The sequence below is a fragment of the Vespa crabro genome, chromosome 2 (assembly GCF_910589235.1).
Source record: "Vespa crabro chromosome 2, iyVesCrab1.2, whole genome shotgun sequence".
Lineage (NCBI taxonomy): Eukaryota > Metazoa > Arthropoda > Insecta > Hymenoptera > Vespidae > Vespa > Vespa crabro.
In genome coordinates this window covers 13,689,093-13,702,709 of record NC_060956.1, presented here as the reverse complement: position 1 = coordinate 13,702,709, position 13,617 = coordinate 13,689,093, and the positions used below count along the sequence as shown (strand labels likewise).

General features: G+C 29.1%; 1 protein-coding gene and 1 long non-coding RNA gene across 2 annotated transcripts; one reads left to right on the top strand and one right to left on the bottom strand.

Annotated features, from left to right (window-relative positions):
- Positions 1-62: 62 nt before the first annotated feature.
- LOC124421935 (ATP-dependent RNA helicase DDX42) lies at positions 63-3,811 on the bottom strand. Its single transcript, XM_046957669.1, has 10 exons — positions 3,687-3,811; positions 3,102-3,324; positions 2,761-3,033; positions 2,144-2,684; positions 1,832-2,060; positions 1,485-1,759; positions 1,254-1,404; positions 839-1,173; positions 626-751; positions 63-535 (listed from the first exon to the last, which is right to left on the bottom strand). The coding sequence occupies exons 2-10, from the start codon at positions 3,314-3,316 to the stop codon at positions 350-352; spliced, it is 2,331 nt and encodes a 776-aa protein (XP_046813625.1). The 5' UTR covers positions 3,317-3,324; positions 3,687-3,811; the 3' UTR covers positions 63-349.
- Positions 3,812-10,883: 7,072 nt separating this feature from the next.
- On the top strand, positions 10,884-13,064 carry LOC124421950. Its single transcript, XR_006941768.1, has 2 exons — positions 10,884-11,543; positions 11,694-13,064. It is a non-coding gene; the product is annotated as an uncharacterized LOC124421950 (long non-coding RNA).
- The last annotated feature ends 553 nt before the right edge of the window (positions 13,065-13,617 follow it).

Here is a 13,617-nt window from a genome sequence, read left to right as displayed (position 1 = left end):
AATGAAGCGTATAAGTTTGAAAATTATTTTTATAATACAATAAAAGATAGAATTACATAATATTTAAAGATTTCAAATATCCATTTATTCGGTGCTAATATAATTATCTTAGAAATGTTTTGCTGATAGTAACAAATATAGGACTAATGCTATCATCGATCGACACTTATTTATATACAATAGATTTACAACAACGCAAAATACGAAATGAATTACGAATAATGAATAAAATATGCGTTTATATATCGTAAGGTATTCGCGATAAAATTAAATTTTATTGTAATATAAAACAATTTTTTCATATTATGACAGTCGATCACAAAATAATGGATGCATAATTATATTTTTATCATTCCCAACGACTTTTTCGTAGTCTTTTTCGTTCCATTTTGTTGTCTGATTCAGAAGAATTTGAGGTTTGGTTGTCCTTAGGTCGATCTATACTAGGTTTTGGCGGCACTGGAGGTGGTGGAGGCATTATAACTGAAGGTGGTGTAATAGTTTGTTCCCACGTATGATCCGACGATGCTCGGAACTAAGATAAATAAAAAATTCAAAAAAATGACCATTTATAGCGATTACAATAAATATTAATAGAGAATATAACAAGAGTATGTTATTTTACTTGTGAATTATATTGGCTTCGAAAAGCAGCTTTCATAGCAGAAAGACGATCACTGCCTGGACCGTGTCTTTCTAATTTTTTAACAACTTCACTTATATCTTTGGATCCTTGCGAAGTGCCGCTAGTCTGAAATTAAAAGTCATTCAATAACAAACTCCATAATGAATAAATCATAATTTTATTCATATATTATTTAAAAGAATCGATAAATACCGTATTCGTTGAAGTATCAGGTCTTTCTCTGAAACCAAGTCCAGCACCACCAACATTCAAACTTTTACCTTTTCCACCTTTAAATCTAGACTTTCTAAACCAAGCACTTTGCATGGCTAAATCCATTAAGCTTTTAGGAACTTCCTGATTTGCACCTTCGAGATTTCTTACTAAATGACCAGCAAATTCTTTATCTTTTTCCGTAACAAGAGTATATGCAGTACCCTTTTCTCCTGCTCGACCTGTTCTACCTATTCTATGAGTATGCGTATCAATATCACGTGCTACGTCATAATTCACCACTGTCTTTATATGTGGAATGTCCAAACCACGTGCTAAGATAAAATAATTTTATTATAATCATTTTTATTAAGAAAATATATATTAAAAAAAAAAAAAAAAGAAATTAAATTACCAGCTACATCAGTAGCTACTAAGGTGCTGACATCCTTTTTTTTAAACGCTGTGATAACTTTATTTCTCTCTATTTGGTCCATATCACCATGCAAAAGTAGAACATCAAATTCTTTTAACTTGAGATTATTGGCGAGCTCCTCTGCATTCAACTAATAAAGAAAAAAAAAATTATATATGCGTGTACTCATTATTATATTTAATGATGAAATAATACATCCAATGCTCTTACCTTTTTGGTCACAAAGATTAATAAACTTCCAGTACTTAGAAACTCTACAAGATTGTGTAACAACCAAGACCATTTCCCTGAAGGATTATTATGAAACATTATAACATGTTGTGTCACATCTGTATTAGCTTCTCCAACATCTCCCTGAACTATCCTTACTGGATCTGTTAAAACATCTCTAGCAAGTTTCTCAACTTTCTTCTTAAATGTGGCGCTGAAAAGTAGTGTTTGTCTGTCTGGTCTAACATGATTACATATCGACCGTACTTGAGGCTCTATAAAAGAGACATTAATGAATTAGCAAACGAAAATTTGATTTTAATTTTAATTTAATTAAATATACTTACCAAATCCCATATCAAACATTCGATCAGCTTCATCTAATACTAAAAATGTGACTCTTGTTAAATTTGTTGCTTTTATTTTAACCAAATCAATCATTCTACCAGGAGTGGCAACAACTATTTCAGCACCAGCTTCTAAAGCTTTACTTTGTTCCCATTTACTACCGCCTCCGTAACAACAGCAAACTTGTATGTTATACACTTTACCAAACTTCTTTGCTTCTTGATAAATCTAGATAGAAGATGATTTATATTTATTTCAATTATATAAATATATTGTAATTATATCCTCATTTATGTACAAAATTAAGTCACCTGTTGAGATAATTCTCTAGTTGGTGCCAAAATAAGACCAATAGGACCATCTCCGGTTTTTAGTTCTCGCTGGTCCATGATATGAACTAACATTGGCCATATAAAGGCTGCTGTTTTTCCACTACCAGTTTTTGCAATGCCTATAATATCTCGCCCACTTAAAGCAGCAGGGACAGCTTGAGCTTGAATTGGTGTGGGTTGTGTATACTCATTCTTTCGAATGGCTTTTATTAGAGCATCGTCAAATCCAAAATGTCCAAAACTAGTGACAGGGTTCGGTGGCGAAGGTCCTGATACTTTTATACCCAAAGTCTTTCTTAGATCATCAATTTGTTGCTTACTTAAATTTGCAATTTCTTCATGTACATTATAAAAATTTTTTTCAAAAGACTCATATTCTATTTCATTATGATCAATTGCTGGTAATGGATCAATCTCTTTCTTCTTGGGAGGTGCTATAGGATTTCCATCTTCGTCATATTCGATCTCCTGATCGGACTCTTCTTGTTGTAATCCAGCAGTAGGATTTTCTTCCATGTACCTTATAAAATTAGTAATCACTATTTGATATTCTTCTTTGCCATTTTTCTGAAAAAATTCAATAGCTTGCTCTTTACCTATAATAGCTCTCTTCATCATCCTCCCCATCTATATCTGCTCTAAATCCTTTAGATTTGTCTTCTTTACGATCTTCTTCTGCTAGCTGAGCTTCATAATTGTTTTTTTTAACTTCTGCATCAATACCTGCCATAAAAGCATCTAAAGGATCTTCTTCGCTATCGCTGTCTTCTTTCGGTGTTGACTTTTTCATTAAGTCATACGTTGGTGATCCAGGTGCAGGTATATATTCCAAGGAGGATGTAGGAGGATCATCATCATCTTCAAAATATCTGTTATACGAATACGATAATAAGATGCATATTTATAATAACTTTCAATTATGTAACATTTTACTTACTCTTCTTCTGTCTTGCTACGTTTCTTTGGCATACCCCAACAAGCAGATAAAGCATTTTCAGTAATAGAATTCATAGTGTGATATCCCTGTTTACTTAATACTGAATTTGGTGGAGGAGGAGGTATATTGGAACCACTTCGTTTGGTTCCTGTCATTTGAAAACCAGGGAAGCCAAAACCCTTGGGTTTATTACCACCACCACGGTGATAACTCATAATTATTTCTATTAAAATTAAATGAGAATAAAAAGAAAGCACCAACTATTAATTGTAAGGTTATCCTCTTAATAAAAGCACGAATATGTAACTTTTTATTTAGTAAATGTAAAGCAAAAGTATAATAGAATTCATATAAATAAATTATTATTAATATCAATATTTCAAAAATATTTAAAAATATTAAAATATAATGAATTTATAATTTTTCTTTCATGTAAACATAGCTCTAATAAGGTTAGAATAAACTTAGAATTAGCTTTAACACAAACATCGTAAAACACATTCTATATAATTTCTTTATTCACTATCTAACAATGAAAAATTATATTTTTAAAGAAATACATATATATGTATGTATAACAACCACCTTAGACAGCAATATCACGTATGGATTTATTTGCATTCAGAGAACTCAACTTCGTTATCGAACGTGTATGTAGGATGTATGTAGGATGCATCTGTCACGAAAACTCGAAGACAGTGCTGCCACCATAAGGTAATAAAAAGATAACATGTCAACATCGATTTTAAACAAAGACTATTTATCATTCCTCGTTTTATAATAATTTACGCCAACAATTAGTAAAGGCGTAATTCTTGAACAATTTTTATGAACAAGGTCTCATTTTAAATATGAAAGTTAAACCGAGAACTTTTGAAAAAACTTTATTTTCTTTAAAAAGAATCGTATCATAAAATGGTGTTCTTTTGACAATAGTTTCTGCATAAAAATAAAGCATTTTCAAAAATTCAAGCAAGCAGAGTCCTCGCTTAAATCCTTATCTTTAAAATGTGACCTTATTCGTAAGAATTGGTCAAGGATTACGCATGAACTCATTGTTGGCACAAATATTTTTTTCGACATTTATCGCAAAGAAAAAGTTTCGTACAGTGGCGCTGTCTGAAATCCGCGACAAAAGATAAGAAGCTTTTACCCTCACTATTGATTTTCATATGAACGCTAAAATATTTTAATAATATAAGAATTTATTGTTATCTCAGTTAGTAATTCAGATATCTACTAATACCTCCAAAGTGAAAATACGTCTAATATACGAATAAAATAAGTATATATCGACTAATAAAATAGGAATTTATTATTTCTGCTAAAAGAGGTAAAATAAGAATCTACTAATATTACTTATAGATAGAAACAGTATTATTATTATCAACCGAAAGAGCCGATAAAGCGGTATTTATCATTACCGATTGGTAAAACAGAAATTTGATCTTATCGCATTTTACGTCAATAAGCCAGATATCTACTGTTGCCGATAATACTCAACTCCTTTAAGGATGTTCATCACCTTTCGTTCGAAACGTATGTAACTTCAGCGACAGGTATGGACAAAATATGAACTACAAAACAAGCAAGGAACGCTGTTTCCATTATGCGTTTATCGTATCGATGTATAAACTTGTTTGGTATATCCCACTCCCCGTAAATATAATTTCTCTCCGAAACAATCGGTTTCCGAACAAATCGGTAAATTAAAATAAGTAGTATTAGTAGGCTGTAAACTGATACGTTTCAATCTCTCATATATAAATCTCTTTTTAATAATAGTATTCGTTTTGCAATGATCTATGCTAAGTACGATGTCGGTATGCATTTATTTCACGATAAAAGTATAAAGAATAATAAATATAATTAACACATAATAATTAGTTTATGAATTTGCGAATTTCAAGAAATTATTTTTGAATTTAACTATCTATATCTTATCTATTTACCTGTAGAAGTATTATTGGCAATATAAAATATTAGTACTTTAGTGTTTAATCAGAATTAAATTGAAGGAATTTTGAAAATACATTGAAATATGCAGCCATTTGCACGGTAGTACTTATATTGTGTGATTTTCCATTAGATTTCAATATATCGCAAATAATACCGACCCAAATCTCACCGCGTTAAGATTGTTGCATCTGGAAACCTATGGTCTAACAATGAACTCTAAAATCCGCGTTCGCAAAATAATCTAATTGAATTTTCGAACAAATTAAACGAAATTTACGGTAGGACTTTTAATCGCGTCCGCGACACTCACGTGAGTGTTGTGTAAAATAACAGTGACTCTATTTTACAATCCGCGTTTCCGAGGTGATATGAGCTAACCGAGAATTCTGGCTCCAGACGCTATCTGGAGGAGGGTCAGTCGCCTCTAGATAACAGGACCGTCGCAACATCGGCAGCTACATACACCGTTCTCTAATACGACCGATCTTCTATTCGAAATTTCGAGCAATCAAACGAAGTTCATCATCGTAGGACTTTTAATCGCACCGAGAACACACACATCTGTGCCTAACGACAGATCTATTCTTCCCATATTCTCGCGTAAAAATCTAAGATGAACCGAGCCATTCGACGATACATCGAACTCATCCGATGATGAATTCTATGATGCAACCTAAAAAAGAAGAAGGGAAGGAAAAAATAATGGAAAAAGAAGGAAAAAAGGACGGACTATGTAACAAAGATGGAATTCGGAACGAAACATGGATATATTGAATATTGCTCCATCCGACCAAAAGTAGAGTACCAAAATTCAGCTCGATTTTTCCCTACTAAAAGAAGGAGACCCATCCGAGGTTCCATACCAAAGAGTTCTTCTCGGGAGTCGCAATCGAAAATTCTATACGATGCTGAGACAGCAGCCTCCACAAAGGCTTACACCCATGGATCCCACCCAAAACTTATAAATAATAATTAATAAGAGTAAATAAGAATAAATAGGAACGACAGCGAACATAAGTGCAATAGAAAAGTTTTCTATGCCTTTCTCTAAGATATTATTTTAGAATTCTATATATATTTAATCCATTTATTTATGGAAGTATGATTAGCAATGTAAAATGTGAGTACTTAAAGGTTTAGTTAGAATTAGAAAGAAAAGATTATGGAAAAACATTGAAATATCCATTCATTCGCTCGATAATACTTGCATCCCATGAAATTTCGATATATCGCAAGTCTTGCCGATCCAGGTATCACCACGTGAATGTTGTTGCATCTGAAAACTCATTTATGGTCTCCCGTAGAAAAATCTAAACTGGTATGTATTTAAAACTGTCAATTTTAAATCGATAATATATGTATTAATCGATAGTATATAATAGTACATGTATATGATCTTTATAACGTTGCTAAGAATATCCTATTGCTTAAATATTAATTAATTATATTTTACGTTTATCATTATTGTTTAAATGTTAATAAAATAAATAAATATTTAAAAGAAAAGGAAATAAAAAGAATATATATATATATATATATATATATATATTACTTATATGAAAGATTAAAATTTTGAATTTAATTTAATTTAATTTAAGAAAAGTAAAAGAAAAGGAAAAATTCTGAATACTGATCTAAAGAAATATTATTTTCTCTGAAAGAAATATTATATTAGTAACGCGTGGCAAAACTTGGAGAACTTGGCACATATCCCATTCTGCTTACTTTGCGAAATTTTATTGTCTTTTATAAATACAGTTTGTGCAACTGTTAAAAGAGCAAAACAATTTGCGAACAAACACTGATTCTAACGACTGCATTGCACTCAGTCGATGCAAAAACACTTCTTTAAATAGCGAAACGTAAACGAACAATCAGTGTTTAGTGATATTTTTATTTTAGCGATACAAACACTCAATTATTTCATTATTACGCGCGCCTCTGCAATGAAGTTCTGAAACAGAAAAATACAAACAAAATAATTAATATCACTGTTATAATAAAAAATTATATAAATTAATTAAGAAATGTATGATATAGAAATATCATTGTCTTCATTGTTACTTGCAGAAAAGACATCCTGAAAGAGTTTCGATGATTACTCATCGAAATGCAAAGGAAGACTGATTTAGTAACAGTCGAAGTCAATCAGAGGTTTGATTTTGTTCACGTCATACGTAGCCAACGACCACTAGTTCAAAATTTAAGTCTAATACAAAAGAAATTAAAATTATTTTAAGTTTCTTGCACATTACGATCTTTGTAATTTTTAAGCGAATGTACTATTATTTAAATATTTCAGCTACATGTGCATTTTTATTCAGTACACTATAAGTGATCCCCGTAATTACTTATATATATTACTATATCTTATATGTTTCGTATTAAAGTCATATTTTGATATATAGAATTATAATATAGAAAAAACTATAGAACCCAATTTTATTAAAATAAAATTATGAATTTAATTGAACTTTAGAAAAGAGAAAATGTGCAAAATTTATCACTCGACTTCAACATAAAACTTGATTTTATTAAAATAAAATTATAAATTTAATTTAAATTATGAATTTAATTAAACTTTAGAACAGAGAAAATGTACAAACTTTATGCCTCGATTTTAATAATAAAAATGCATAAGATATGAAATAAACCTATTTGCGTACTCGTGAAAACGTGGAATCGGAGACGAAATATTACGTCGTCTCAGTTTTTCAAATCTACACCCTTACACCTATCATTATAAAAACATTTTGAATGGCAATATGCTAAAATTAAAATATAGGTGAAAATCATTCTCGAAAGTTTTTGGTGAAAATAATTTGAAAATAATTATAGTTGCCTTTTTGAGCCACAGATTGTGGAGACCTCTTCGACATATAGTCTCTTCTTTGCTTCGTGGCCTAACCAAACTAATTATCACTCAAAAAGTATAACAATAGAATTTAATTCCAAATTCTAAGACATAGAAGAAAACTCTAACACAACCATAATATATCTGGTAAGTATAAAACTCATCTCTTTGTGTAGAAATTGATTACTATCTTTTCGAGAGATACCTTTTCGCAGCGTAGGAGAATTGGAATTAATATATTAATTGCTAAAAATCCTAAGCTAAAAATAAATTAATTTATCATCTAGGACTACAGACTATAACTCTACGAGTTTTTTTGTTTTGTAGCAATGACTCTACTCGATTTTACTCTTTCAAAAGCAATGATTCTTGAGATTTTCTTTTTCAAAAGATTGAGACTTTTCTTTTATCAATTCAAATTGATTAAATATTTAATTAATGGTTATTTAAAAATATAAAGAAAACTCTTGGACGTACCTTCTTACAAGCAAGTATTTTAATTATTATAAGAAAATCATGCTCAGTTTCGCTTGTAATCCAAAGACTATCCATTGCGAATATCTTCCGTGAGAGAAAAATATTTAAAAATGCATTAGAATATTCAAATTGCAAATAATTATAAATGCGTATGAAATAAGAAGACCCTATTTTGATCTAATAAATAAATTAAAAAATAAGAAACCATTCACGAGTAAATATCCGAAGAAATTTACTCGTGGTTACTCAATGCTCTTCTACTAATTAATTACAACCACATCACTCTTATCGATTCAGACCTTTCGCCCTCGACATGATTGAGGGACTTAAAAATTTACTTACTACTTAAGAAGTTCTGCGATGATTCCAAAATATTCGTCCGCGGTTTAGGTCGAAATTAAAGGTAGATAATTTGTAGATGATTGAAAATGAGGTAGGTCGATATCGAAGTTGGATCAGATCTCTTCAGTGATACACTGACTCTAATTCGCGGTAGTTATTTATTAACGAATTACCACTAAATTTACTTTGCGAAATTTTATTGTCTTTTATAAATACAGTTTGTGCAACTGTTAAAAGAGCAAAACAATTTGCGAACAAACACTGATTCTAACGACTGCATTGCACTCAGTCGATGCAAAAACACTTCTTTAAATAGCGAAACGTAAACGAACAATCAGTGTTTAGTGATATTTTTATTTTAGCGATACAAACACTCAATTATTTCATTATTACGCGCGCCTCTGCAATGAAGTTCTGAAACAGAAAAATACAAACAAAATAATTAATATCACTGTTATAATAAAAAATTATATAAATTAATTAAGAAATGTATGATATAGAAATATCATTGTCTTCATTGTTACTTGCAGAAAAGACATCCTGAAAGAGTTTCGATGATTACTCATCGAAATGCAAAGGAAGACTGATTTAGTAACAGTCGAAGTCAATCAGAGGTTTGATTTTGTTCACGTCATACGTAGCCAACGACCACTAGTTCAAAATTTAAGTCTAATACAAAAGAAATTAAAATTATTTTAAGTTTCTTGCACATTACGATCTTTGTAATTTTTAAGCGAATGTACTATTATTTAAATATTAGTATATTATACTCCGTGTACATTAAAAATTATTTAAATAGTTGGAAAATTTAAAATATTAATTTCTAAAATCAAAAGTATTAATTTATAAGTTTCCACGTTTAGAAAGAGAGAGTGACGATGTTCACTCGTTGAAAGAAAATTAACTCAGTAATCGTTGAAGTTATTAAAAAAATCATATATGTTTATATTACACAAGATCAACAATCTCTAGATAAAAATTTTAAAGTATCGAAATTTTAAATTAAAATTATTTTAAGTTTTTCACACGTTACAATCTTTGACATTGAACATGAATTTTCTTATTTTTGCCATAGAGTCATCTGTCCAAAGAGTGGCCGAATAATTTATTATAGCTTCTCCCTGCGAGTAATAGGAAACGCATTTCTTTGCGTTTGGAATAGTTCAAAAAATCTGAGCATCACCTATTTACGTACTCAAACAAGCAGATAATCGCAACTTCAAGGAACAAACATACCCCATTCAAGCATAATTTGAAAGTCAGTAGTGAGGATATAAGCTTCTTCTCTTTTGCCGCAAATTTCGAGGGGCGCTACAGTACAAAACTTTTTCTTCGCGAAAAATGTCGAAAATAGCATTTATACCAATAATAAGAACAGACGTAATTTTTGACCAATTTTGATGAACGTGATATTACTTTAAAGACAAAGGTTTAATCTAGGACTCTGCTTTTTCGAATTTTTGGAAAGCTTTTTATTGATGCATAAACTATTCTCGAAAAAATATCATTTTTTAATACGATTTTTTTCAAAGAAGATAAAACTTTTTCATGAATTCGAAAAAATGAATTCCTAGATTAAACCTTAATCTTTAAAATGAGACCTTGTTCATCAAAATCGGTAAAGAATTACTCCTGTTTTCATTGTGGCGTAAACCATTATAAAAGTAGGAGAGATGGACAACCTTAAATCAGACGTTTCAATAGTTCAAAGCAGACATCCGTATATGACCAAGATTTAAATAATAGATGTAAACTATTCTTGAAAGTTAGCATTAACTTTTCACTTACGTCTTATGTATACTCCTTCGAAGAGTGGACGATCAGATGCGAAGAGTGTATATATACACCTATAGTATGCATAGTATATTGTATTTCATAATATGAAATATTATTTCGTACTTAATAGTGTCTAAATTTCAGTGTCTAATATTTAATTATCATAAAATCATATCATGTTTTTCAATTTATCACAATATAATATTAAACATTTTTTCATCTTCAAAAATTTTTCCTATCTATTTATCTTGTAACTAAACATATCACATGTACATTTAAACTATATAATATTTAAGAAAAATTCAAGATAAATTACGTATTATTTTCAAATAAAAATATTTTATTTACTGTAATAAAATACATCATTCCCCACCCTCAAGCTTATAAAACAGGAAAATCAATCGAACATCTTAAATACTTCATACACAAACATCTTATCAGTAATATTTATGTTCCGTCCACGGAAAATATTATTTCACGCGCGCGCCAAAGCAAACAAAAATAAATAGATTGTATACATATATCATATATATACACAAATGAATACGACTCGTACCAAATAAAGATATCATATCTACGTATTACTACGCCGCTTAGTGTTTCATAGGTAGAACTAAAATTTAAGACGTGCCTTTTACATTAGAGCAGTGGTATCCAACATGCGGCCCTCGTATCGCATGTGGCCCAGTAGAGTAAATAATGCAGTTCAATAAAAGTATCTTGTAGTAATTTCAATTGATGATTGCCCAATACGACGAGCAAAACGTAATTACCTTATGGACAAAACATCTTTGGTGGCGGATTCCACGTGATGATAGGATTGAAGCGGCGATACATTATAAGTGAAAACATGTCTAATGTTTTGTTTTGAAGATAATATGGCTAAAAAACGAAAAAAAAAGAAATTTTTTATTTATTATACATTTTCTACATTTTATTTTTTTTTTTTTTATATGTGATCCAAGAGAATTTTCCCCTCACTCAATGCGGCCCAATCAATCAAAACGACTGAACACCACTGGATACCAGAAATCGTAAGACTAACATGATTGACTTACATAACATATATTTTATATGGTATTAAAGCACAATTCACATCGTAGATAATGTTAACACGTTATAAGCCGTCAGTATATTCTGTAATAGAAAAATAAATATTTATTTGTATTATTATAAACTTTTAGTGGTGGCAAGTGCAAGCACAATATAAAACAGTCGTTACTAGACATTACTTGGACGATCTGTAATGTAACAACTTTATAAGCAATATGAATCCAACTTAATACTATATGATATAATGGCGAACTAGTTTATAACCGATTTATTTGATTTTACACAAAAATAATAATCTTGTTGTAATCTTTTTTTTAATGAAAAATTATTTTCATTTATTCATTGGAGTATCTCAAAAAGTCATGATATGATAAATTTAACATCTAAATTTGAAAAAATGAGGAAACACTTAAAATTTTTCACATTTTATTAAAAAGAAATTAATCTCTATTATATTATTATCATTAGTGTGAGAAAGAATTTTTAGATTTTCTAAAATATATGATTAAAGAATTAAAGAATACATCTTAGGTTTAGTGCAAATATCTTAACTCAAGGATAATAAAGACATATCATTTTTTATAACATTGATCACTATTTATATATACCCCAGCATTCATTATACATGTAGAGTAAAAACTGTGGCAGGACTAGTTAGCTATAATCTAACACCATACTCCAATCTATAGAATCTATTTAATTTGTATTGTACCAAGATTTTGATTGGGTTTGATATGACCTGTAAAGTATATACTTTCAGTTTAATTAGTTCATTTTTATTACAATGCAAAGCACTGTGATAATTTTAAATACTTTACTTGGCACTTGCAAAATACAATAAACTATGTTGTGCGAAGAAAAACAATATTCTCTCCCTTGTTTTATTGATGTAATGAAATACAATTATTACTTCTCAAGATTTTGTTTATGTCTCGTCTTATATATATATATATATATATATATATATATATATATATATATATATTCTTTTTTAATATTTTAATAATAACTAATGCTAATTAATTATTTATAGACAACTATTTTCATATTTAAATACAATTGTTTATTTGTTAATTATTATATAACTCCTATGTTCTTATCTAACAAATAAGAGTCAAGAGTTGCTATGTTCACATGTACCAACAAAGTTCTATTTTTTATAGATCACAAAGCAGCAAAAGGATATTATAATTATCATATTATTTGACAATCTGAGAAAGATAGTCAACATTAAGTTATTAATGTTACAATAGTATAATATGTACAGGAACCTAAGAGGTGGGATGGTATGGGCGGCTTCACTCAACGGAATGCAACATTTCTTTTAATGTCTGGTATCTTATAAGCGATATTGACAGAAATATTTCTTTGATAATATTTAACAGAAAACTTATTTCTCATAGATACAAATTATAAAATTTCAATACTTCTATATTACGTTGTAATAGTTCAAATAACTTAACATGTACATGTATTTTTTTTAATACATTTATAAAAAATTATTGCAGAATGTCCATATTTAATTTCATGAGAGCAGTATATAAAAACCTGTTAAAGAATTTATAAGATAGAAGTATTGCTCTAAGTTACAATAGCAATTATTACTTTTATTTCGAGTATCCATAATTTGGCATATAAACTACATGATGGCGTATCTGTATTAATATAGTATTTTAAACTATTGCACAGAAAAGACAATTATTTTAATACTGATTGAAAGGATACATTATCAGTACTGTAATGCACTTATTTTACACTGTTTTTTTATACCCGTTTTAGATTAAATATCTTCATGATTTTTAAATATATTCAGTATAAATAAAAAAGAAATCTTTTAAAGAAATCTATCTTATGCTTACATATTTAATTGAAATATGTAAAGTCTGTTAAATATATTGATTTAATAAGATCTATTATTTTACTTATAATATATTAGAATAGTAATCTTACAATAAGAATAAGATGTTTTTTGATGAATTTAAAATAATTATAATAATATCAAACATATTTGTTGAAAATAGTTACATATTCATGTATATCATAAGACAGGCTACT

Coding starts and splice junctions, on each gene's coding strand:
- LOC124421935 (XM_046957669.1), bottom strand. CDS start 3,316: ATGAGTTATCACCGTGGTGGTGGTAATAAACCCAAGGGTTTTGGCTTC. Junction 3,034..3,101: donor CGTAGCAAGACAGAAGAAGA/GTAAGTAAAATG, acceptor TTCGTATAACAG/ATATTTTGAAGATGATGATG. Junction 1,405..1,484: donor TAATCTTTGTGACCAAAAAG/GTAAGAGCATTG, acceptor TTTCTTTATTAG/TTGAATGCAGAGGAGCTCGC.